Source organism: Heptranchias perlo, chromosome 7 (assembly GCF_035084215.1).
Source record: "Heptranchias perlo isolate sHepPer1 chromosome 7, sHepPer1.hap1, whole genome shotgun sequence".
Lineage (NCBI taxonomy): Eukaryota > Metazoa > Chordata > Chondrichthyes > Hexanchiformes > Hexanchidae > Heptranchias > Heptranchias perlo.
The window spans coordinates 8,918,546-8,945,300 of record NC_090331.1 but is presented as its reverse complement, the minus strand read 5'-3'; the positions used below and the strand labels follow the sequence as shown (position 1 = coordinate 8,945,300).

Genomic DNA, 26,755 nt, shown 5'->3' with positions numbered 1-26,755 from the left:
CCATTGCCTTATCTATGGATTCTCATGGGTCTGAGGGAGGATGAGCGCATCACGTGACCACCTCGCACGTCGCCGATGCGCCATTTACGTGCGCGTCCCCGCGCCCATCCCCGCCTCGCGTTAAGTTACGTGGCGCTGTCACGTCGCATGCACGCAATTAGTTGCCCGCCTTAAGCACGCAATGTGTGGTTGCTAGGGAGCGTGCGCTGTCACTCTGGTGGAGCCCCCCCCCCCCCCCAACCCCCATGAGGAGTTTATTATTTTATTTATAAAAAAATAAAGTTAACCCAATAGGAGAGAGAGAAAAAAAAATGGAGTGAAAGATGATGCCGTGTAAAGGGAAGAAAATGCGGCCGTCGGCGGTGCGGGGAGGCGGCGATGAGCGACGTTAGCCGCCGGGCTCCGTCGTGCCGTGAGGCCTAGCAAGAAGAAAACGTCGCGCGCCGCCGGCGGGGAGGGGAGGGGAGGGGGCATCGAACCGTGGCAAACCTTCACCCCCGTCCTCCGGTTGGAGGGGGAGGAGCCGAGGGGCTGTCCCCGCCCTCGGGGTACAAAGTGGTCAGCCTTTTTTCCCGCCGCACACGGCTCTAACACAGGCAGAGAGTCCCGGTAAGTGTCCGGGTGGTGTGCTCGCCGCCGGGAGCGTGGGCACTGAGTGTCTATTGACTGAGAGGGAGGGAGTGCCCGGGTGGTGTGCTCATCACTGGGAGTGTGGGCACTGAGTGTCTATTGAGAGAGGGAGGGAGTGCCCGGGTGGTGTGCTCGCCGCCGGGAGCGTGGGCACTGAGTGTCTATTGAGAGAGGGAGGGAGTGCCCGGGTGGTGTGCTCATCACTGGGAGCGTGGGCACTGAGTGTCTATTGACTGAGAGGGAGTGACCGGGTGGTGTGCTCATCACTGGGAGCGTGTGCACTGAGTGTCTATTGAGAGAGGGAGGGAGTGCCCGGGTGGTGTGCTCATCACTGGGAGTGTGGGCACTGAGTGTCTATTGAGAGAGGGAGGGAGTGCCCGGGTGGTGTGCTCATCACTGGGAGTGTGGGCACTGAGTGTCTATTGACTGAGAGGGAGGGAGTGCCCGGGTGGTGTGCTCATCACTGGGAGTGTGGGCACTGAGTGTCTATTGAGAGAGGGAGGGAGTGCCCGGGTGGTGTGCTCATCACTGGGAGCGTGGGCACTGAGTGTCTATTGACTGAGAGGGAGGGAGTGCCCGGGTGGTGTGCTCATCACTGGGAGTGTGGGCACTGAGTGTCTATTGAGAGAGGGAGGGAGTGCCCGGGTGGTGTGCTCATCACTGGGAGTGTGGGCACTGAGTGTCTATTGAGAGAGGGAGGGAGTGCCCGGGTGGTGTGCTCATCACTGGGAGCGTGGGCACTGAGTGTCTATTGACTGAGAGGGAGGGAGTGCCCGGGTGGTGTGCTCATCACTGGGAGTGTGGGCACTGAGTGTCTATTGAGAGAGGGAGGGAGTGCCCGGGTGGTGTGCTCATCACTGGGAGCGTGGGCACTGAGTGTCTATTGACTGAGAGGGAGGGAGTGCCCGGGTGGTGTGCTCATCACTGGGAGTGTGGGCACTGAGTGTCTATTGACTGAGAGGGAGTGCCCGGGTGGTGTGCTCATCACTGGGAGTGTGGGCACTGAGTGTCTATTGACTGAGAGGGAGGGAGTGCCCGGGTGGTGTGCTCATCACTGGGAGCGTGGGCACTGAGTGTCTATTGACTGAGAGGGAGCGCCCGGGTGGTGTGCTCGCCGCCGGGAGCGTGGGCACTGAGTGTCTATTGACTGAGAGGGAGCGCCGGGTGGTGTGCTCGCCGCCGGGAGCGTGGGCACTGAGTGTCTATTGACTGAGAGGGAGCGCCCGGGTGGTGTGCTCGCCGCCGGGAGCGTGGGCACTGAGTGTCTATTGACAGAGAGGGAGCGCCAGGGTGGTGTGCTCATCACTGGGAGCGTGGGCACTGAGTGTCTATTGAGAGAGGGAGCGCCCGGGTGGTGTGCTCGCCGCCGGGAGCGTGGGCACTGAGTGTCTATTGACTGAGAGGGAGCGCCGGGTGGTGTGCTCGCCGCCGGGAGCGTGGGCACTGAGTGTCTATGGAGAGAGGGAGCGCCCGGGTGGTGTGCTCATCACTGGGAGCGTGGGCACTGAGTGTCTATTGACAGAGAAGGAGCGCCCGGGTGGTGTGCTCATCACTGGGAGTGTGGGCACTGAGTATCTATTGACTGAGAGGGAGTGCCCGGGTGGTGTGCTCGCCGCCGGGAGCGTGGGCACTGAATGTCTATTGAGAGAGGGAGCGCCCGGGTGGTGTGCTCAACACTGGGAGCGTGGGCACTGAGTGTCTATTGACAGAGAGGGAGCGCCAGGGTGGTGTGCTCATCACTGGGAGCGTGGGCACTGAGTGTCTATTGAGAGAGGGAGCGCCGGGTGGTGTGCTCGCCGCCGGGAGCGTGGGCACTGAGTGTCTATGGAGAGAGGGAGTGCCCGGGTGGTGTGCTCATCACTGGGAGCGTGGGCACTGAGTGTCTATTGAGAGAGGGAGCGCCCGGGTGGTGTGCTCGCCGCCGGGAGCGTGGGCACTGAGTGTCTATTGACTGAGAGGGAGTGCCGGGTGGTGTGCTCGCCACCGGGAGCGTGGGCACTGAGTGTCTATGGAGAGAGGGAGTGCCCGGGTGGTGTGCTCATCACTGGGAGCGTGGGCACTGAGTGTCTATTGACTGAGAGGGAGTGCCCGGGTGGTGTGCTCATCACTGGGAGTGTGGGCACTGAGTGTCTATTGACTGAGAGGGAGTGCCCGGATGGTGTGCTCAATGCTGGGAACGTGGGCACTGAGTGTCTATTGACTGAGAGGGAGCGCCGGGTGGTGTGCTCAATGCTGGGAGCGTGGGCACTGAGTGTCTATTGACGGAGAGGGAGCGCCCGGTGGTGTGCTCAATGCTGGGAGCGTGGGCACTGAGTGTCTATTGACGGAGAGGGAGCGCCCGGTGGTGTGCTCAACGTTGGGAGTGTGGGCACTGAGTGATTATTGACAGAGAGAGGGAGCGCTGGGTGGTGTGCTCATGGGCACTGATCTCTATTGACAGAGGGGGCCTCTCTCGCTGGCCCTCGTCCTCTCGCTGGCCCTCGTCCTCTCGCTGGCCCTCGCCCTCTCGCTGGCCCTCGCCCTCTCGCTGGCCCTCGTCCTCTCGCTGGCCCTCGTCCTCTCGCTGGCCCTCGTCCTCTCGCTGGCCCTCGTCCTCTCGCTGGCCCTCGTCCTCTCGCTGGCCCTCGTCCTCTCGCTGGCCCTCGTCCTCTCGCTGGCCCTCGTCCTCTCGCTGGCCCTCGTCCTCTCGCTGGCCCTCGTCCTCTCGCTGGCCCTCGTCCTCTCGCTGGCCCTCGTCCTCTCGCTGGCCCTCGTCCTCTCGCTCGCCCTCGTCCTCTCGCTCGCCCTCGTCCTCTCGCTCGCCCTCGTCCTCTCGCTCGCCCTCGTCCTCTCGCTCTATCTCACAGGCCCTCGATCTCCATCGCTCGCCCTCGTCCTCTCACTCACTCTCGCCTGACAGAGGCGGCGAGCACACCACCCGGGCACTCCCTCTCAGTCAATAGACACTCAGTGCCCACGCTCCCAGTGATGAGCACATCACCTGGGCGCTCCCTCTCTCCATAGACACTCAGTGCCCACGGTCCCGGCAGCGAGCACACCACCCGGGCGCTCCCTCTCAGTCAATAGACACTCAGTGCCCGCTGCGAGTGCGGGCACTGTGCTTTTAAGTATAGAGAGGGACCGGTTGGTGTACTCAATACTGGGAGTGTGGGCACTGAATGTCTATGGTGTGACAGTGTTTCACGTAGAACTGGGTGCACACGTCTGGGAATTGAATTGATGTTCAGTGTGTATTATGGTGGATTGAATTTGCTGTTGAGAATAAAAACTCATTAATGATGAATGAAAGTGATTTTTTTAAAAGTAAAAGAAAGAAGGAGAAAGAACTTGCATTTATAGAACAGAAACAGAAAATACTGGAAACACTCAGCAGGTCAGGCAGCATCTGTGGAGAGAGCAGACCAGTTACTGTTTTAGGCATTCAGACCTTTTGTCAGAACTGGAAGATATTACTGATGAACAGCATTTGAAAATTAACAGAACAAGTGGAAGGGAGAGGGGGAAAAAAACACAAACAGGAGAAGAAATGGCAAGACCTCAAGTGGAATGCTTAAGTGGAAGATAGGAGATGGTTAAATGGTAGTAGTGATTAGCATGAACTATTAGGAAGCCTAATGAGAGAAATAAGATATATACGAGACACAGTGTGTGAATAACTAAAAGCATAGGGAGTAGAAAGAGAAGCATAAAAAAACTGTCAAAGCAGAGCAGGTTCCAGTGGCCCATGAGCCTGGTGGAAGAAAAAAGCAGGTTGACACCCAGGGTTGCAGACCAACCTGTAAACATGGTGTTGCAATGGGCAGGGGACCCCACCCAAAGCACCAACCTGCTCCCTTCCCCTGCTCACAGAAATGTCAGCACACAATCCCACATTGCCAGAGAGAAAATAGGAGCTGTAGTTAAGGTCTGAAGTTGTTAAAGTCAGTACTTAGGCCAGAGGGCTGCAAAGTGCCTAATAGAAAGATGAGGTGCTGTTCCTCGAGCTTGCTTTGAGAGCAAAGACAGAGAGGTCAGAGTGGTATCCGGATCATGTTGTGGTAAGCGACAAGGGTCACTCTTAAAGATAGAACAAGATGTTCAGCAAAGCAGTAATCTAATATGTGTTTGATCTCCCTGATGTAAAGGAAACCGAACACACTGAGCAGCAAATACAGTATACTATGTTGGAAGAATCGTCTTCAGTATTTTTCTTTTTGCACTTATATAGTACCTTTAATGTCGTCCGGACATCTCAAAGCACTTCACAGCCAGTGAATTACTTTTGAATTGTAGTCACTGTTTTGTACATTAAGGTCCCATAAACAATAGTGACCAGTTAATCTGTTGTTGTGTTAGTTGAGAGAGTAGTGTTGGTCAAGACACTGGTAGAACTCACGGTACCTATTTGAAAAAGTGCAGTGGAATCTGTTACATGTACCTTAACAGGCAGACAGGGAGGCCTTGGTTTAACATCTCATCTGAAAGAGGCTTCTCTGACAATACAGCATGTAATCTAGGCTGACACTTAATTCCTGAAATGGGGCTTGAACTCCCAACTTTCTGACTTGGAGACAAGTGCTACCAACTAGCCGAGCTGAGACATTGATTGTCCATAAAGGATCACTAACCTGGTTGGTAGAGTTCAAAGATTGCTAAGTTTCAATGTGTGTATTCATATATGCATGCACAGCAACAGAAACCTCTTCCCAAAAATTGTTCATAGAAGCCAGTTTGAAATTGTCATCATTGGCCTAGCCAAAATTGCATATAAAAAGATATTGTAGAAGTTTCTGTAACGAGAGGTCCCTGTTTCTGTCAGTCAGCAGGGGGTGATATAATTTGTAGTTTGTTGTGGATACACAAGTTAGATAAATAATCAGATGTAGTACAAAGTATTGATGCACTGATTGTGAAACCCTAGTGATGTAAACTTTTTCAGATTGTATCCTAGTGATATAATCTATTTTAAACTGTAAACTCATCGGTCAACCCTTATGGTATTGTTATGAAATGTGTAAGAGATTTCATGGTGTGACACTGTCAAGTTTAGTGGGATAAATTTAAAATAACAGGATCCTGTTCAAAAGTCGTAACCAGTAAAACTTGATTCTTTTGATTGAGTGCCTGCCCAAGCTAACTCTATGAAAGAAAGCCCAGTTTAAGGAACTACAAGGGTAAGGGAGTTGATTTGAATTTGTGTGTTGTCAAGACCTGCGGCTAGTCACTTTTTTTTCTTCAATCAGCTCTCCTGTCTATGTACTGGATCTCTACAATTATGTTACTACTTGTGTGTTTCTGTACTAATTTAAAAAAATCAGTTGAACCAGAAATTAAGTATGATTGCCTATTAAATTTAAAATTGTATGTCTTTTTAGAACTAGACATGAGGCTTTAGATTTTTATTGTATTCGAAAGCTCATTTTCTGGTTGCTGTGCTGCTTTAAAGAGTTTTGCTATTGGTGCTTTTTAAAAAAAAATCCAAATAAGAATTTAATAATTTATTTCATTTTAATTCTCTTTTATGGAGACACAGATTGGGGTAGGGAAGGAAAGGATATCTCATTTTAATCCTCATGTTTAAGCAGACAGATCACGAGATAGGTACAGAAGAGGAAGGACACTTGCCCCATCTGAGTTCATGCATCCAGAAAGAACCTACACTGCCCTCTTCTCTGTCCCATCACAGTATTTAGTGGTTTTTTTTTAAAATCCATTTTTTTCATCCTCTACAATATCATATCTGTGTTCCATCAGTTGATTAGTGTGTGAAGAACTTTCTGTTATCAGTCCTCCATTTGCCGTTCACTAGTTTGAATCTGTACTACTGTCAGTTTAATTTGCAGTAACTTTCTGGAATAACCTCATCGTACTGATTATCTTGTGTACCTCCAAGAGGCTGTCTCTGTTGCCTCTTTTCAAGGTTGAAAGGCTGACATTTCTCCACTCTTTATACAGTCCTTTGGTGCTGGGAATCAGCCTTGTGGTCCTTTGCATAGCCTCCAAGGTTTGACTGACTCCCTACTGTCAGAATTGGACACAGTACTCAAGGTGTGGTCTGACCAGAACAAAGTATAGTTTGTGCATGGTTTGCTCCACTTTACGCCCTACTGGTTTGGTATTCTAGTTGAGAAATCTATTTGTTTTATTGATTTCCGCTTCACAGTGGTTGGACATATCTAGTAAGATTCCTAGATCTGGTTCAACTTCACCTTTAGATATTTTGACCTGATTGTTGGAGTATGTATGCTGGCGATTTCCCCCCCCCCCCCCCTCCCCTCTATTGTGCAATACGTTATGTTTATATATCATAAAATTTCTGTTGCCCCTGGTCTGTACTTATTATTACAACTCATCTTACAGGTCCCTCGCTGCCTCTTGAGATGCACTTGCCTCCTCACCCTATTTTGGTTTTGTCTGCAAATTTGACCAGGTTGCATTGAGCTTCTGAACCATGTAGTGTAACACCTGAATTCAGTATCTCTCTTCCCTTCTCATCTTCAGTTATCGGAAGGTGGTGGTGACTATTTTATGATGCTTAGGAAAACATACTTTGGCCAGATTTCTTTGTGAACTAATAAACATGAGATAAGAAATGTAAATCAACTGTTTCAATCAACTTAATTTTTGTTTTAAATAACCTTTTTAGTGGTCACTTTTGTTTGTCTCTAAAGGTTACCAAATTTAATCTCTTAAAAATTGGCTTTGAAAAATTGCTTTTAAGCATTGAGAGTATCCCTTTTAAAAGAACCCTGTTAATGCTGCAATTTTCACCCTCCTGTACTGAAGGTATTGACTCCTTGCTGTCAATTTGTGTGTTGTAAACAATTTTACAACACCAAGTTATAGTCCAGCAATTTTATTTTAAATTCACAAGCTTTCGGAGGCTTCCTCCTTCCTCAGGTGAACGTAATTTCCAACAACGTTCACCTGAGGAAGGAGGAAGCCTCCGAAAGCTTGTGAATTTAAAATAAAATTGCTGGACTATAACTTGGTGTTGTAAAATTGTTTACAATTGTCAACCCCAGTCCATCACCGGCATCTCCACAATTTGTGTGTGAGCATTGACTGAGTGTCGGGCTATTTGACAGTGGCAGGCATCATAAACAAAAGTGATCCTGTACTCATTTGACAATTCCACATGAGCACTTCCAGCTATTTTTTCATTCACTAATCCAGAGGCCAAATGTAATGGCCATTCTGTCACTCAAGTTTAGATCACATAACTCAGCACAGACTAGGATTCAAACCTGAGACCTCTAGTCTCTATGGCTATGCTACTTACTAGACTGGCTAAGATTAGACACGTGAAGATTATTTCTGAAGGAATTCGAGAAGAAATTGTGTGTGTCTCCAAATTGTTCTGCATCCATGCTTGGCCTAATTCTTAATAACCTTTTTGTACTGATTAATAGATTATAGGTCATGAGTGTATGTATTTCAGAGAACGTGCCAGCACAAATTAGATCTGATTGGAAAATGTTGTGTGTAATGTGCCACGTCTCTTAAGAATATTGTGTATCGGAGGGATCGTGTTAATGGGACAGTTAATTTTTATCAGTTTAAACTTCTCAAATTACTGATAGTTCCAGGAAAGTGGTGTCCTTGGGTGTCAGGCAGTACACCAGCGAGAGCATCAGGTATATATGCTGGCATCTTGTATGATCTTGCTCAACAACATGCTCCTGATTATAATGCAAGACTTTCATAGCCATGCAAAATATAATTATATTCTGTGCAACATGCCAAATGCTCTGGAAGATGTGACGCAGCGAGTTGCTCTTAACAGTAGTGTCCATTAAATACGTGAGAGATCTCATTGCTTAATCTAGAGAGTTGTTTAGCATTGTGCACAGGAATCAGGCAAGGCAATGCTTTTATCAATTATTAAAGTTTGGGAGGCAGTAAACCATTTGTACTGTGTGCGTTTTTGGGCTGTGTAAAAGGTTCCATTCATGACAGCAGTGTAGCTGGCTCCACAAGAGAAGCTGACTGAATAAATCGCAGTTTGAAATAATTGTTCTGAGGCATTTCTGACCATGAGTTACTGTATTCTGTTTTTAAACTTTTATTGTGAATTGTAACTAGAAAGAACAAACTTGCATTTACATAGCAGCATATTAGGATGTTCCCAAAGCGCTTCATATCCAATGGATTACTTTTGAAGTGTAGTCACAATTATGTATATAAATGTGGCAGCTAATTTGTGCACAACAAGGTCCTACAAACAGCAAATGAGATGAATGACAGTTGATCCATTTTTGGTGCTAATTGTTGAAAGGCCATAGGAAAAACTATGCTGTTCAAATTGTGCCAGGGGATCTTTTACGTCCATCTGAACTAACACACCAGGTCTCAGTTTAATGCTCCCCTGTAAGATTGCACATGCCACAATACAATACGTCCATCATTATTGTACTGACATGGGCATAGATTGTGTGCTCAAGTCCTGGAGTGAGGCTTGAAGCCACAGTCTTCTGACTTTGCTGACACCAACTGATTTTGTTTTTTATTGACTGGATGCTCCCTTCTCCTGAAAATATTGTTTCCTTGCTGGATTATGGTTCCACAGGCATATTCATGACGTCACTCAACTGGCAATTATTCATGCGTGAATCTGGGACCAAGTTATTTGATTGTTGAGGCATCTTAGCTGAGCTTGATCTGCTTTCACCTGACACCTATATGAACAATTCCAGTGGGGCCATTGGATAGCAATCAGAAGCAGGATGCCTGGCTGAATTATCTCCTTCCTAATCTGGAGTAATGAGGTGAATTGTAGTGCCCTTACCATACCCTGATTGACATCATCTAATTCAGCACAGAGTGAGGATCAAATGTAAGGACTTCTTGGGCTTCATGGTTCAGCTACTCAATGAATAAGCTTGCCTAATAGTTGATTTGTTTTGGTACTTTAAGTGAACATTCTCATGTTTATTTCAAGGCTGTTGTACAGTTAGATGTACATTTGCATTTTATAAAATTGTACATTTACATATATCTTTTATAAAGCTGTTTTACAGGTGGCTTGCCTCAAAATACATGTTAATGTCATTAATTGTACAATGGCTTCATAATATGTATGAAAGTAGGTGAACAATAACTTTGTAAGATATATATGAATATACTTGCAGGAGCAGTGCATTGCTATGTCCAGGTCTCCTGTCTTGACAGCTTGCACTGGAAACAATGTGGTACTGGGCGTGGACAGAGACGTAAGAGTTCAAATGCATAACTCACTGAAAGTACGAGTGCAGGTAGATAAAGTCATAAAGACCTATAGGATTTTTAGTTTCATAAATGAGCGCATAGAGTACAAGTGTAAAGAGGTAATGATAAATTTTTGCAAGGAAATGTTTAGGCCACAAAGTGGATAAATATTTAAAGCAAAGGAAACTGGATAGAGAGCAGGATAGTGGGATTAGTTTTGGATTGCTCTAGCAAAGAGCTGGCACAGACATGATGAGCCAAATGGTCACCTTTTGTGCTGTAAACCTCAATGACTGGGAGTTGAAGCGGTTTGTTTGGTCTTGGTTTCAGGGGGGATTAGTTAGGATGGGGGAGGAGCCCCTGCATACTCGTGGCCATGTCATTGTCCATTGTTGCCCTTCGTGGCCAGTGGATGGGTTGCTGTACTAGGGGTACAGTTTTTATGTTGAGTGAGTCTCCACGAATGGGCCCCAGACTGCTTGGAATTTCCCCAGTTCCAGGTGAAGTCACTAACAAGTATGTGTCTCACATGTGTTTGAGCCGCATGTTGTGGGGCTGAGGGGCTATAGTTTGCTACAGAGGGGAGGAATGCATCGCCTTGTAGTGAGATTTTTGCTAGCCTGCTTATTGCAGGATCGGAGGGGGGGGGTAGGGAGGGAAGAGGGGGCTTGCTTCCCAGTGGGCAAACTCAGCAAGCTCTGAGCTTGGTGCTTTGGGATTGTAAGATCAGTCATGGCCTTAGTGGCCTCAGAGTGCTATCTGGGATGGCTGGATGCAGGACCACAACCAGAATATGTGGTGGGGGGGTGCCCTTCTGGTCTCAGACCCTTCAGGTGTCATCCGGTATGGAGAGATGAAATTTGTGGAGCTTGTGTGAAATGCAGTATATGTGATATATGATCTTGAATTGGACTTGGTGCATTCTGCTGCAGGTGGCGATGTTTAGGATTTGACTTCATATCTCTTGCCACTCTGCTGCTCCCTTAATGGAGCAGGTAGTCCTCAAGGTCTCTGTTCTGATGTTGATTATGGAAGTGAGCTTGGTGCACAGGGTGGAAATGTGTCCTTGGGAGGCTGCTGAGGAATGGATGAAAAGTTCCAAGAAGATGGTCTTGTACAATGAAGTCTGCAAAGTTTTTCAGGATTCTGGAGATACTGGAGTTGGTCATGCTAGGAGAGGTGGAATTTGTGATCTAACTATTAGAAGTGCATAATCTAGCTCTCGTAGAGGAGCTATCCTACGCTGGTGATTCTTTCATGAGAACATACTACATAGTAGTAGGAGTAGGCCATACGGCCCATCGAGCCTGCTCCGCCATTCAATAAGATAATGGCTGATTATCTTCCTTAACTTCACTTTCCCGCCCTATCCCCATATCCCTCGATTCCCTTAGTGTCCAAAAATCTGTTGGTCTCAATCTTGAATATACTCAACGACTGACCTTTCACAGCCCTCTGGCATAGAGAATTCCAAAGATTCACAACCCTCTATGAAGAAATTTTTCCTCATCTCGGTCCTAAATGGCCGACCCCTTATCTTGAGACCATGTCCCCTACTTCTAGACTCACCAGCCAGGGAAAACAGCCTCTCAGCATCTACCCTGTCAAGCCCTACTAAGAATTTTATATGTTTCAATTAGATCACCTCTCATTCTTCTAAACTCCAGAGAATATAGGCCCATTCTACTGAATCTCTCCTCACAGGACAACCCTTTCATCCCAGGAATCCCTTATGCCATGTTCTGAAGCCATTTGAGATGAGTCGACCAGGGAGCTCCCCATTTAGAAAGATTGGGGAGAGGCTGGATGGATGCAGTGAGATTAAGGATGCTGAAACCTGTCTCCGGACAGAGGGTTGCAGCGACAATGGCTGTCCATTGGCCTCTTTGGAGGCTGTATAAATACTCGATACTCTGTGCAGCAGGGTTGGAAGCAAGATCTTGGCTTTCATTCCCTGACGCTTTTGCTTGGGGTGGGGCGGAGGGATTGACCAGGCCACAATCACTTGGATTTGGCATTGTCTGAAATTTGTGAATCACAGTCACTTTTTTAGGTTTTAGGGGATGGAAGCGTTTGAAGTGTATTCACAGCCTCGTTCCTGCTTAGAGGAATTTGGAGATTGGACAGTTCAGGTCATAGAATTGTCAACTGTAACTTGGCCAGTAGCATCTGAAATTGATGGAGGGGGCAGGAAGAATATTCATCTTGTGTTTGCCCTATCCAGGAGTGATATGAGCAGGTATTCCATCTGGTTAGATTAGTGTATGTGCGAACTTTGAGGGACAAAGGTGAGTTCCTTTTGTACTGGATGGTGAGATTTGATGTGACATATTCAGGATATTTAAAGCTGAACCCTGACCAGGCAAAGGGGTTGGATTCCTGCATTTGTGTGAGGGGCATGCCTGCTGTTTTACAGTAGTTGGTCAGTAAGTTTAGATGTGTAGATTCAAGTTTTTAAATGTTGGATTTTCCAAGTGGCTTGTTCACTTAAATGTATGCTGTTTGCTTCAAGGCTTATTTTAAAGTGCACCTATATTCATTGATTAGAATTGTAGTAGAGGAAAAGGTTCAGGAGAACTGTATTTTTGCAACTAGCATCATGAATGAACTAAATCAAAATGGAGGTTTTAAAATTTACTATTGAACATAGCTAATGTTGTCAATGGAAAGGTTTGATGCAAGATTTTATTTTACTTCAAGAGTAAAGTACTGCCGATTTGTGCAGAGTTGGCTGATCTCAGCTGGCGTGGCAGTAGTAGCGCTCATTTGGCTTCGGCACCTTTGGGCTACAGAGGGAAAAATAGCCAGGATTCCCACTCCTGATCCCTTGCCAGTGCCACCTACTGGAAAGCCATTAAAAAGTCTACACCCTAACTCTCTCCTTACCTCACCCCCTCCCTTTTGTTATTTTCTCTGTCTTGCATTGATCAGCCTGCTCCGACGTTGTCCAACCTCTATATTTAGTTTGACCCTTGGCTGAATTACAAATGTTAGCCACCTTTAACACTGCCCATCTCTGCCCTTACCTGACTCCCATCTGCTGCTGAAACCCTCATCCATGCCGTCTTCACTTCTAAACTCAACTTCCCTACTGCTCTCCATTCCGGCCTCCAAAGCTCCACCCTGCATAGACTCTTAACATCCAAAATTTTCTTACTCGTCCCTGTGCTGCACTGAGTCATTTGCCTGACCTTGTACCTTGTTAGGTTTTGAGTTTTCCTTTAGTCTACTTGAAACATAAACTTTTGATGCTGCCCTCCTCTCTTTCCCACCCCCCCCCCCCCCCCCCAAACCAGAATAATTTTCCATAATTTTATTATCGGACCTTATCTTAAGCCATAATTACTTTTTTTTTAAAAAACATAGAATATTTGTGTATCACTTTGTACAAAATCAGGTGTACCTTTTCAAAATCGTGACTTATTAAACCACTTGCAGTCGATGACCTGTCAATAAATTCTACATAATGTAAGTGCCAAAATGACACTTATGTTGTGCTTTATTACATGATTGTCGAGCTTAACGGTACAAGTGTTTTGTCAGCACAGCTTGACCTGTTCTGTCAGGCACACGGGGCTGATACCATTGTGTATTTAATTACACAGTATAAGGTTTTGTAGTGCCTTTGTAAGTGAGTGAGTAATGGTTGTTTTGTGACGGCATAAGTGGAAACTCAAGTCTCTGGAACTGTCCTACTGGCTTAATGACCTGAACAGTTGTATTATTGTCACAAAGCCCTGGTACGTTTTTAGCTGAAGTAAGTGATAATTTTTGGTCCCTTTTATGCAGCCAATACCTGCGAAAACACTGGTGTCAGCTAGTCCAAGTTTTTATTCTATCTGCATTTGGCTTCTGCTTGTTCAGCATTTTAAGGCTTTTAAAAGAAAAAACAGAATTCCTGTTCTCGTGTTTTCCATCCCCAAGTAGTAGTAGTTTTATTAGTTGAGCTGTTATGTTATAAGTTTCCTTGTCTTTAGAGCTCATTGTAAACTGAAGTACACAGAACCATGGATGGATTTGCAGAATTCTATTCTCTAAGCACTGATTAAAAATCACATCTAATAAGAATAAAATTTGACTAATTCAGCCACACTGACAACTATGCTCATTTTGATATGTTACTGGTATGCAGAAAATTTGTGACCAGATACAGTACTGGCCTACTCTCATAGGTTCAAATCCCAAAGGATTCCTGGTGCGTGATTATGATTCTTAGCACTGTCTTATGATGGGCATGGAACATTTTATCATGAGACTGACCTTCCTCCTCTTCTCCAATCTGGTACTGGCAGAATTATCATGTAGGTCTGCAGCTTGGAATGCCACATGGTCAGTTGAAGAAAGGCTCCATTAAGTTGATGTTGATGTCAGAGGAATGAATTGTTAACTGCTTCTATGAAAATATAATGGGTCATTAAAGGGGTGTAGGGTGGTGCATAGGTTAGTATGCTGTTTTTATCTCCGAAACGCAAGTCCTGCCCATGTTAATAGGTGAAAGTTTCAGGTGGCTGTAAGTCCGCTATTTGAAATTAGTTTACAAAGTCTAAATTTAGTTGTGGGTCCACAACAATATACTGCACATAGTTAGTGACCAAAAAAAGGCCACAGGACATTCGGTGTGATTAGAAAAATTCAAACCAGTGCAGTAGCTTGAGTAGAGCAAGCCTCATCCAGCATCTGATCTTACTTGACAGTGTTTCATGTTGATAGTCCCCAAATGTATTGCATTCCCTTTTTACTGACATCCCTCACTTTGTGTGCATTTACACATGCATGCACATGCACACACAAGGAATGGGGTGAGTATTTTGAATACAAAGTCAGAAATGGGCTTGTTCATTTAACTCATCCTTAACAAGTCTACTGTAAGAAACCTGGGTTTCGGTATCCTGACATGTCAAGGAACCAGACCAATCCCCTCAACGTAACTCCTCACTAACTAACTATCTGCGTTTTACCTCCCAGCTTGCGTCTAGAAGTGAGTGATGTCCACATTTGGCTCACTGAACTGACTTGCATCACCCAGTTTGGATTGAATATGAGTTTGCTTTACCAACCCTCAATTAGGATACCCACAAGTTAATGAATGCCAAATCATCAGAGAAGTCAGACAGTAAATCATGCACAACTTAAAATTAAACATTGAGTATACAAATAATAGTAGATATAAATAGTTGAAGAAAGGGTCACCTAGCAATTTGAATAACAAGGAATTCAGAGTTACTTAATGAAAGGAACAACAAAGGCAGCTCAAGTAATTTAGCATTAACTGGCTCACTGACTGTTAGATTATATTTGAGATCAGTGTCTGAGACTGATATAAATTATTCAGATTAATCTAGGATTACATTTCTTGGACAGCTGACAAGTTAACAGCATCGGATAGCCAGTCTATTGGATAGATTAGTCTATTTTATGGTGATAACCAATGCTTGTATGACCTTGTCCTTATGAGTGGCGTGGTTAAGTTTATCATCTTCCTCCCCTGGGATGGTGGCGTCCGATGTCGAGTTGATGAGCCCCCCTTCGATGGTGGGTTTCCTGTTGCACTCGGATCCTCTGCTCTAGCTGAATCCACCTTATGCACTAGTAACTGTATCTGAGCTACAGGGCTTAACTTTCACCTTCCTTGATCTTAGACAACTTGTGACAAATTGATCTCTGCTTGTAACTGGCTGTATAGCTTACAATTTGACTTGTATATGCTCTTGTTCTCTGTTCTGGATATAGCATAGGTATAAAAATGTGTATATGTATATATGTATGTTGATACATAGATACATACATATGTTGCAGCATTTGACGGCCACTGCCCGTATGGACAGCTTTCAGCACTCCATTCTGAGAACATTAGTAGCCAAATTAGAGGACATTTGCCTTGCCTTATGCTTTGTCTAAGCACTACTGAGTTGTTAAGCATGAATAAGCTGCATTCGAAGTAGTACCTATTTTAATTGATGTGGAATGCTTCTTTTAATTGAAAAGACCTTTTTAGATATATTTTCCTCTGTATGAGATTTTATCTGTATGAAAATAATACCTGGAATTGTAAGAGTTTTCAATGTCCGGTTTAATCCTACAAATGATTGTTTTATTTGGTTTGGGGGGAAGGGGAGTGTGAAGGTGAATGTGATTGCTTAAGGGTTTTTGTTTCTGAAAGTACTATTTGTGGTTTCAAACGTCAGTGCAATTCAAAGAATGGTTACTTATTTAGAAATACCTTTTTCTGTGCTAGTGATTTTTTTTTAAAGTGACATTGAGCCAAAAATAGAAATATGTGTCATTAAAAATAACCGAACTCAAGAATTCCCACAAACAGGAAGATTGATTAAGTCCTATGCTGCAATTGGATATGTGGACAATTCTAGTTGTGCACAGCATGATACTGAAATTAGCAACAGTATATGTGAAATTAATATGATGACATTATCACATCAAGGCAAGTATTGAGATTCACCAGATGCTCTCAAAAAAAAAGTTGAGTGAAGCTATGTATTTTGATATTTGGTATTAATATACAAATCCTTTATAACAAAACATATTTGTGCCTGCACACTGTGCAGTTAATATTTTGCTTTGTGTCGCATTTTCACCCGTGCGTTCCAGTACTGATTTAAATTTGCTACAAAAAATGATTACTACTGAGCGCTTGAATTCAGTCTTTCAAATATAACTTCTTTCCTGAAAAACTCACTAATATGATGCCATTAATACCTGATGTTTCTTTGCACTACATATTGAATGAAGAGTAGAGTATGAAGAAACTTGTCAATGCTTCTAGGAGTTTGATGGGGTGTTTTTCCTTTTTTAATGGTCCTGATATTTTTGAGTGTAAATAATTTTTTTTTTATTCGTTCATGGGATGTGGGCGTTGCTGGCAAGGCCGGCATTTATTGCCCATCCCTAATTGCTCTTGAGAAGGTGGTGGTGAGCCGCCTTCTTGAACTGCTGCAGTTCGTGTGGTGAAGGTTCTCCCACAGTGATGTTAGGTAGGGATTTCCAGGATTTTGACCCAGCGACGATGAAGGAACAGCGATATATTTCTAAGTCTGGATGGTGTGTGACTTGGAGGGGAGTGTGCAGGTGGTGGTATTCCCATGTGCCTGCTGCCCTTGTCCTTCCAGGTGCTAGAGGTCGTGGGTTTGGGAGGTGCTGTCGAAGAAGCCTTGGCGAGTTGCTGCAGTGCATCCTGTGGATGGTACACACTGCAGCCACTGTGCGCCTGTGGGTGGAGGGAGTGAATGTTTGGGGTAATGGATGGGGTGCCAATCAACCGGCTGCTTTGTCCTGGATGGTGTCGAGCTGGTGTTGTTGGAGCTGCACTCATCCAGGCAAGTGGAGAGTATTCCATCACACTCCTGACTTGTGCCTTGTAGATGGTGGAAAGGTTTTGGGGAGTCAGGAGGTAAATCACTTGCTGCAGAATACCCAGCATCTGACCTGCTCTTGTAACCACAGTATTTATATGGCTGGTCCAGTTAAGTTTCTGGTCAGTGGTGACCCCCAGGATGTTGATGGTGGGGGATTTGGCGATGGTAATGGCGTTGAATGTAAAGGGGAGGTGGTTAGATTCTCTCTTGTTGGAGATGGTCATTGCCTGGCACTTCAAACATATAGAAAAGGGGACAGGAAAAGACCTTACTGATCCATCCAGACATGGTGTAGTCTACATGTCACGTTAATTCTCCATGCTCCCTCTCCAGTCATGCAGTTTCGCGGGAGAGTTGAAGAATCCTTAGGTTAATTAAGAAGAAACTGTGTGACATTTCCCTCTGATCCTCAAAGGCAATCAAGGAAGCTACAGGGGACTGCAGTAACTGAAATCACTGAGAAAGAACGGACTTACGTTTATATAGCACATTAAACATTCTCGGGTTGGCCCTAAATGCTTCACAGCTAACTTTTGAAATGTAGTCACTTGTTATGTAGGCAATGTTCAGCAGTCATTTTGTGCACAGCAAGGTCCCTCGCAAAGCAATGAGATGAATAACTCGATAAGCATTAGCTGAGGGATAAATGTTATTTTGGACACTAGGAGAACACCCCTGCTCTATGATTAGAGCCATAGGATCTTTTATGTTCACCTGAGAGGGCAGATGGGACCTTCGTTTAACATCTCATACGAAAGATGGTAGTTACAACTAATGCTCAGCTACTTTCTATAACTCGAGATATCTTCCAATCTAAAGAACTTATCCAGTTCCTTTTTGAAGGCGTGTAGCAAAACCAGATTTAGCACTTGTTCTGGCGCTCTTTTATAGAGGTTGATAACTCTCTGTGAACATAACAACAGCAACATTAAGAATTGCTTTCTGATATTTAACCCAAATGTTTGAGTCTTTTGTACTGACGCCCTCTAGTCCTCTCTCCCTATCTAGTTCAAATAACCTATCCAGTCAAACTTAATCTATTCCCTTCATCATTTTAATGATGTCAGACATAGCACCTCAAAGTCTGCGACTTCTCCATTGAACACAGCCCCAGTCCCTGAGCCTATCCAAATAGCTAAGAGTCCAAAGACTAGTTCTTATTCTGGTAGCCCCACTCTAGACCTTCAGGGTGTCTATATTCTCTACCATGTAAGGAGCCCAAAATTGTAGGTGCGGTTAAACCAAGGCCTTGTAGAAACAAAAAACGAAAATACTGGAAAGACTCAGCAGATCATGTTGCATCTGTGGAGAGATTAGACCAGATAACATTTTGGATGTGGACCCTTAGAATCATACAGCACACAAGGAGGCCATTCAGCCTATCGTGTCTATGTCGGCTCTTTGAAAGAGCTATCCAGTTAGTCTCCTCCCCTGCTCTTTCTTCGTAGCCCTGTGGGAGAGCCTTCAGCACACGGACTGCAGCGGTTCAAGAAGGCGGCTCACCACCACCTTCTCAAGGGCAATTAGGGATGGGCAATAAATGCTGGCCTTGCCAGCGACACCCACATCCCATGAACGAACATAAAAAAAACCCTGCAAATTTCTTCTTTTCAAGGACTTATCCAATTCCCTTTTGAAAGTTACAACTGAATTTGCTTCCACCACATTTTCAGGTAGTGCATTGCAGATCATAACAACTCACTGCGTAAAAACAAATTCTCCTCATCTTCCCCCACCCCAGCCCGGATTTTTTTGCCAATTACCTAAATCTGTGTCGTCTGGTTACTGACCCTCCTGCCAGTGGAAACAGTTTCTCCTTATCTACTCTGACCAGTGCTGGGCCGTCAGAAATTGCCCTCTCAGTCTGGAGACCCTCCATCTAGAGCTGGGCTGTCAGACACTGCCCCTCTGTCGAGAGACCAGGATTCTCTGGGATGGTTAATGAATCACCCAAGTTAGGAAGTATTAGGTCCCAACTCTATACACTCTACTCCTCTTAATTCATTTCTTTTCAGCACTAAGTTCCCACTTTGCTGAGTTATTTACTTTGATAAATTCAAATGCTTCTCTAATTCATAATTCAAAGTCCTTGCACTAAAATATAATCAAGAGTAGACTGCACAGCAGGGGTAGGATCCATCCCAGATTTAGGCACTGCCTCTTAGAGGTAGTCCGGCCAGTGCACTGTAAAACCCTTAGCATAACCTGTGTAGTCTTGCAGTCGTCGTTCTGGCTAAATATTCCAATATTCTAATAGATTTTTTATGAAACATTGAGATTTACTGTTACTATTGTGTTAATCCGGGTCTTTTATATTGGTTGCAGAGCTCTCTGATTGCCTGGGTATTGGGACACAACATTAAAGATCAACTGCAGTCTATGAAGGTGCCAATTTCACCCCGATAGTTCTTTCTAAAATCATAGAATCGTGCAGCACAGGAGGAGGCCATTCGGTCCTTCGTGTCTGTGCCGGCTCTTTGAAAGTGCTACCCAATTAGTCCCACTGCCCCGCTTTTTCCCCATAGCCCTGCAAATTTTTCCTTTTTAAATATTTATCCAATTCCCTTTTGAAAGTTACTATTGAATCTACTTCCACCACCCTTTCAGGCAGTGCATTCCAGATCATAACAACTTGCTGCATTTTTTAAAAAAAATTTTCATTTCTCCTCTGGTTCTTTTGCCAACTATTTTAAATCTGTGCCCTCTGGTTACCGATCCACCTGCCAGTGGAAACAGTGGGCTCGATTTTACCACCCGCTATCCGGTGCGTTCTCGGCGGGGAGGGCCCCGAAAATCGGGAAATCCAGGAGCGGGACCGGATCCCGCCTCGATCCCGCCCACTTCCGGGTTCCCCGCTGACGCGCCGGCGTGCGCGCGCAGCCCCCCCCTGGTGGGAATCCCGCAGGCAATTAAAGCCAGCGGGATGCCACTTGACAATATTTAGTTAGGTATTTCAGGTCATTAACTGACCTGATTAAGGGACTATGTGGAAACACTCCCAGCTCGAATGGACGTGTTGCAGCTGTCAGCCTGTGGCAGCTGCAAAGGTCCATTTGACAGGTTGGTGGGGGGAGACCCTCACCCATTGCAGGAGGCCACTCTGTCACTTGGGACAAAGTTTGGCCTCCACCACCCTCCTCCTGACGGTCAAAGTCACCAAACTGCACACTTACCCCGGGGTCCGGAGACATGTACCTACATGTACCGCCCGCCGGGTGGAAGATCTCTGTCCTCCTCCTCACCCCATGTATTGATACCTGGGGTGAGGCATCATTAAACTGGGAGCAGCCTTCCCCCTGGGCTGCTCCATGCAGTCATCTTTGCTATTGGTTGCAGCATCTGTCAGTGGAGGACTGCCCCTTTAAATAGAGCGCCTCCAGCTGACACATCTTACTGCGCATGTGCAGCCCGCCCGACGCGCGGATCAGCAGCGGGGAACCCGGAGGAGCAGGTAAGTGGATCCAATTAGTGGTTTGCCTGCTACGATCACGCGGGAAACCCACTAATTTAACGCGCCCGCTAGCCCATCCGCCGAGAACCCGCAGCCCTGCTAAAATCGGGCCCAGTTTCTCCCCCTCTACTCTCAAAACCCCCTCACAATTTTGAACACCCCTATTAAATTTCCCCTTGTCCTTCTCTGCTCTAAGGAGAACAATCTCAGCTTCTCTGGACTCTCCACATAACTGAAGTCCCTTATCCCTGGTACCATTCTAGTAAACCTTCTCTGCACCTTGCCACGGCCTAAAGTGTGGTGCCCAGACCTCCTTCAAAGCTGAAAACTAAGAGATAGATGGACCTATTAATGCAGTCAGAAAAAGGGAAGGGGAAGATAAAAACATAAACAAACCCAGAAAGGAGCAGAATAAGGGCAGGAGGGAAATGTGCATGAAGAGAAATAGAATGACCTTTATAGTGCTTAAGTGGAAAATGGGATGGGTGAATGCATTGATATTAGTATAAGACAGTCGGAGGAATGATAACCAGATAAATTAGAGATTTACAAGACAGAGAAATTGTGAAAAGCTGCAAAAGTAGGGAATGAGGCAAGTAGACCAGAAGCTCAAAAACTGGAGATGCTTTATGATTTATGTGGATGAAAATGAGAACTAAATACATATGGCTAACGAGCACCATCGGGCTGTTTTTCTCTTTTTGATTACTTGTATTGGTGTCTGTTATTTTTTTTTCATCTCACCTTTCCCCGACCTGTTCTCAGGTCATTGTTTCTCTTATGTAGTTGCTAGGATCTAGACAAGAATGATGTGGGTTGACTCTCATTTTCTTCTTTTCATTCTCCATCTTCCTTGTCCCAGAAAGGAACATAGGAACAGGAGTAGGCTGTTCCGCCAGATGGGAACGCATTTTACGAACAGAGAAGGCACATCCCTTGTTGGTAGATCTCAACGCCACTTGCTTAACTTTCCTGCATCTCTCTGCCCTCTCCCTTCCCCACCCGCCTGTGCTTTTGGACGTCCTGAGGTGGTGAAAGGTGCTATATAAATGCAAGTTTGTTATTTCTTTCAAGAGTGGATACGGTTGGCTGATAAGTGGAGTTGTATCAGATTTAGCAAATAAGCTTTAAATTCATCTTCTATATCATCGGCAAAAAATGATTTTGTTGATGTGAAATACTGACTTAAGCAGGGAACGAACTGACAATATCCTGAATTATCGGCAAACTGTAACCATGTTCTCTGGATCTCCTGTGAGTACTATGTTTTACATAAATGACTACAGTCCTATCCTATGGTAACCAATAAGAGTGTGCAAAGAAAGAAAAATAACATGACCCAAAAATTGTTAGACTTTTGTGTGCATACCTGAATTTTCATCAGGAGGAAAAGCATGACTTTTTATTTAATTATTCAGTCAACTAAATCATTTATGATGCAAATCTAGTAATTAAAATGTAATAATCATTTAAAATCAAATTTGGATTGTAACAAGATTACTAAGCCTTTAATTGTAACAAGATTCTTAAACCTTTATGGTCTTATTTTTTCTCTGTTATAATCTAGCATTTGGAAAAAAAATCTCTTGAATCTAGCCGGCACAATGAATTTGATCATTCTCAATATAGCTCCCATAGGACAAAACAGCCGACAACTGCTCCAATTGGACAATCTCAACATTCATAAGAATGTGTGGAATTATTCCCACTCGAAATGACTCTGAAATCCTCTATTGGGGTTTCAGTAATTTCTCTGCTAATTGGTTTGGTGGTGGGGGGGCGGCACTTGGTGATTACTTGTAAATGTGAATGGGATGCCTTCAAGCAACTGAATGCAAATTTATGACATTCATGAATGCCTCATACTTGTGGCACTCATAACTTCATTGGTTTCTCTCATTAAATTTCATACTCGGTGGTTTAGTGTGCTGTGTATAATGTGTTGTTATCATGTGGAGATTGCTTTTGTGTCGAAATATGCTGTTCATTTTTCAGTACAATTGAATTAGTCTTTTTTTTTTGTTTTCCAGGTTCAGTGAAGATGTTTTTCCTGTTCTTCCTTCTATTGCACAGCTTCTGTTGAGTTTGCCTGTGTTGTGACTAGAATGGCAGTCCATGGCCTCGCCCAAGACTGAGGATTATTCTACAGACCCCAGTTGCAAAAACTACCACAAGACTTCACTGAATTCTAGCTCGAGACCCCTCTATCCTGTTCACCCACAGGAGGGTAGGCCAGCTTATTCTGTTACCCAGCACCCGCTATGGGAATGGGATGGTTATAATGTGATTGTACCTGTAAGGAAACAAAATACTTGCTCAGGGACATCTCAGCATGTTGCCTGTCACCCCTACCTTTCTCTGCCAGGAGGTAATGGCAGAACAATAAGGTCGAGTTCCCAGGCTGGTTTTCATTCTAATGTTTTAGTCAGTCCTTTTGAAAACCCATCCATTCATGATCGAACTGGCCATGGCTGCAGATCCTACCAGAGACTCGAGTCCCTCGGTTCACGGTTTAGTGGGCTAGGAAGCAGAGCTACAACACCAACTTCAGCGTACGTTAATGGCTTTATCCACTCAATCCCTTCTAGAGCAATCTCTTGTGAAAGCCTGATGAAGCCCAACAGCGCCACTACTCCAGTTTCACAGCACTGTGGATCTCATAGTGCAGGTTGTGAGCCTCTGCTCTTGGGCAAAAATGGCCCCAACCAGGCAGGTAAACCTACCTCAATATATCGCAAGCCATTGCTGAACACAAATGCGTTCATGAGACCCACCAGTGCCAAAGTGCCTTTGCACCAGAAATGGGACAAGAATGCCAAGACTACTACTTTAAATGGCAACAATGAGTTTGGAGACACAGAAAATGCAGCCAAGTACAATGGCAGCAGTGCTAGGGCTGTCTGTGGAAATGTTGTTCATGGTGGCTCAGACCTTAAAATTGAGCGCTCTTTTCATCAGAGTGAACATTCCCATGGCAACTTGAAGAGTGCTATCAAGCTAACTAAGAGCAATGCTGGTGATCCAGAAATAAAGTTTACAGAAGCTGTAAAAAGATTATCAGAAGACCGTGTTCCGAAGAATTATATCCACGAGCGATGTGTGACATTTTCGAAAGAAACGGAAGGCTTACCATCCCAAAGCATTCATCTTCAGCATGCACCCTTCAGCAGTGCTGCAGGATTGTTGAAAAGAACTGTGCCAAATCTCATTCAGGAGAGAAATAATTTCCAGTCAATCTTAAAAACTGATAGGATTTTTACCAATAGTAACTTGGAGCCTGTAGTTAAGGAAAACAGTACAAGTAAAGAAAATGCCAATGCTGTTACTAACAAAAGTTCTCTTGGCATTTTATCCACCAATGTACAGATTCAGAATAATAACCCAGTCAGTTTTACAGGACCCACAAGCTTGCATCATGGGCCTGACCAAACCAAGAAGCTGATCTCTGTTTCTTCCCCTAAAACGAATGTTGGCTCAGTCACGCTACAGATAGCTGCCATGCAGCTCAAGTGTGCAAATAAGATTGAAAAAGAACTGGAAAAGCCCAAGAATGAGGCAGATGCTCAAGACTCGGAGTAAGTACTCTTTCAGTATTTCCCAACTTGTAATTGTGCCGTCAGTACCCCATCAAAAATGAAGTCAAGCTGTTGCGGAGAACTGATTTAATATTTTGAGCTTTTTTAAAAAAAAAAGTGGTGATTTTTTTATTTATGGGGGTGTAGAAATTGTCTGGGATGAATTGCTGAGTCTATAATGGTTTTTGCTTCGTTCTCACACCACTAGAGATGCTGATATGTTTTGGAATGATTCACTGTATTTCCACTGACATTAATTATAGTACCCTTACTCCTTGGCTCAGAAACTCCTTATTTTAAATAGCGTTTGCATTAGTTTCTTGCATCACATACTTTTAGGCATTGCAGCACATATTTAACTGTTGAAATTCGACAATGCATTGTGAAGTTCCAGTCCTTTTTGAAAGTGCCAGTTGAGTTCTTGTATTGATTGATCTTATCTAGCTACATACGGTCAATAAATTTGCAAAATGCATGTGTATTTTGTGCCCACCTGTCTATAGTGACAACCTAATGCTTCTCACAAATTTAGTAGAACATGTACTGGCTTGTTTTCTGATAAAGAACTTTTTTCTTCAGGAGGAAACCTAGGCAAAGGTCCAAGGAGTGCAGTACACCATCGAGGTTGAAAAGTGTATGGGGGGAGGGGAAAAGAGAGATGAAGAAGCAATGGTTCTTTTGATCGTGCAGTGGTTGTTGCATTTCATCAGTTCTTCAATAGATATGTCTTGATAGATATGGTGTATAGAGTTTTCTAGCAACTGTGCCCTCTAGGGCATTCCAGCGGAAAAAAAACAAACCCAAAAGAAAATAGCCTCCGGACACTGTACTGCATCCAATTTATGACTATCTGAGGGTGAATATAAATAGTAAAATCGGAGTGCAAACATCTCTTGCCAAACTGTAAGAGCAAAAATGCAGTTGTTTATATTATTTAAGCCCCTGGATGACATTACTTTCTTGTAATCACTACCAGGCATCAGTTCTCAACTGTAACAAGCCTGTTCATAACCAACTAGCCTGCTTAAAGATACAATAGCGATAGAAATTTCCACATCACTCTTCTTTCAACTGTTGGCATGTTCTGCATTACAGCGTGATTAATGTTAGAAGATGTTGGCTCCCTGCTGGGGCTGTGGTTCCACGGGTGCCCTGTGGTTCCTCAGTCATGAGAGTCGTCTTTATGTACAAGCCTAAACAGAGGGAGTGTTGGCAGGGTCCCTAACCACAGAAGGCATCACAGATGAGCTTGATCATGTCCTCACTCCACATCCACAAGTGTACTTCCAGTAGTGATATGGGCCAGGAACTCTGATCAACTTAACCCACTCTAGCTCGGAGGTACTGAACCAATTGCAACCTCTGCCACTAACCCCTGCCAAGATCAGTTAACTCAGCACATCGAACCCTGCTGAGTGTGAGAGCAAGATCAAGCTTAGCTGTGATGCACCAGCCTTCTGCTCTGCAGTATTTTTGTATACTGGGAAGGTGCACTGAAACTATGCCTGTGTCATTTTATTGTGGCTATAGACACTAATCTGTGACTTCTGAGGTGAAAACCCTTTTTTTTCCAAACAAAACGTGTAAGTGATTTCTTCCTATGAGCAGACTCAATAACTCCAATTGGTGGCAGGGAGAGGAGGGGCAGTAAAAATAACGGGTGCTAGTTACCCTCACTGTTCCCGCTTTCTTCCCAGCGTGTCCCCATATTAAACTGCTCTTTTGCGCAGGACACCTGCAGGAAGGAAATGGGGTCCTGTTTTAAATATGCAGATCAGATCTGATGTCCTCACGACCCGATCTGCAATATCAACAAGCGGCCTGGGTGGGGGCAGTGTCAGCAGGTAAGTTTTTTAAAAAGTATATATTTTTCAGGCTTTCTTGTGGGGCAGGAGTGCTCCTCCGGACCTCACAAGGAAGCCTTGGCCCTTCCTTGAACCGAGCTCCCCCGCCCCTTCTGATCACGAGCCTGGAGCTAAAGCTCCCTCCCAAGTGCTGGGGACCATCCCCCGGGGTCCCCGGCTGCAGTCTCCTGCCGCTATTGCTCCTTTGCGCCCGTCAGCCAGGCCGACTGCCGGGTGGGAGGCAGCCCAGCGATATTCTAATGAGGCCCTGCCATTAATATCTGGGCCAAAGTGTTTTTTTTTCTAGTTTAGGGTTCACATTAGCAACAGTGAGGCTCCCCTGGATGGCTGTGTGTTTAGTGATTAACAGGTTTGCATTTCAGTCCCCAATCCGTGCTGATCTCAACTGGGCTACTACACTGGCCACAGTGCCTTGATTTAGAGACCAGAAATTGGCCAAGGTTACCACTCCTAATTGCTATGCATCAAACCCCACTTAGTGTGCGTCTGCTATGTGAGAGCAAGATCGAGTTTAGCTGCGATGCACCAGCCTTCTCCTCTTCCCTCCCAGCAGTCATATAGCTTGCCAAGAGTCAAGGCTCATACTTAGGTAAGGGGCTGGAGGGTAGTTAGCACTGGTGGAATTGTATATCCACAAGTCAATTCCTCCAGATGGGGAGAGAAAAGTATATAAAGGCA

General features: G+C 45.0%; 1 protein-coding gene across 6 annotated transcripts in view; it reads left to right on the top strand.

The window, feature by feature from the left end:
* Window positions 1-250: 250 nt before the first annotated feature.
* ttll4 (tubulin tyrosine ligase-like family, member 4) overlaps window positions 251-26,755 on the top strand; it is a 70,583-nt gene continuing 44,078 nt past the window's right edge. For all 6 annotated transcript variants that reach the window (XR_010963379.1, XR_010963378.1, XR_010963380.1 and 3 more), the window contains exons 1-2: window positions 251-609; window positions 22,668-24,212. Coding sequence is in view for 3 of the 6 variants with exons in the window: in XM_067987047.1 (XP_067843148.1) it covers window positions 22,753-24,212 (1,460 nt within the window). In the remaining 3 variants the exon portion in view is untranslated. The remainder of the gene's footprint in view (window positions 610-22,667; window positions 24,213-26,755) is intronic.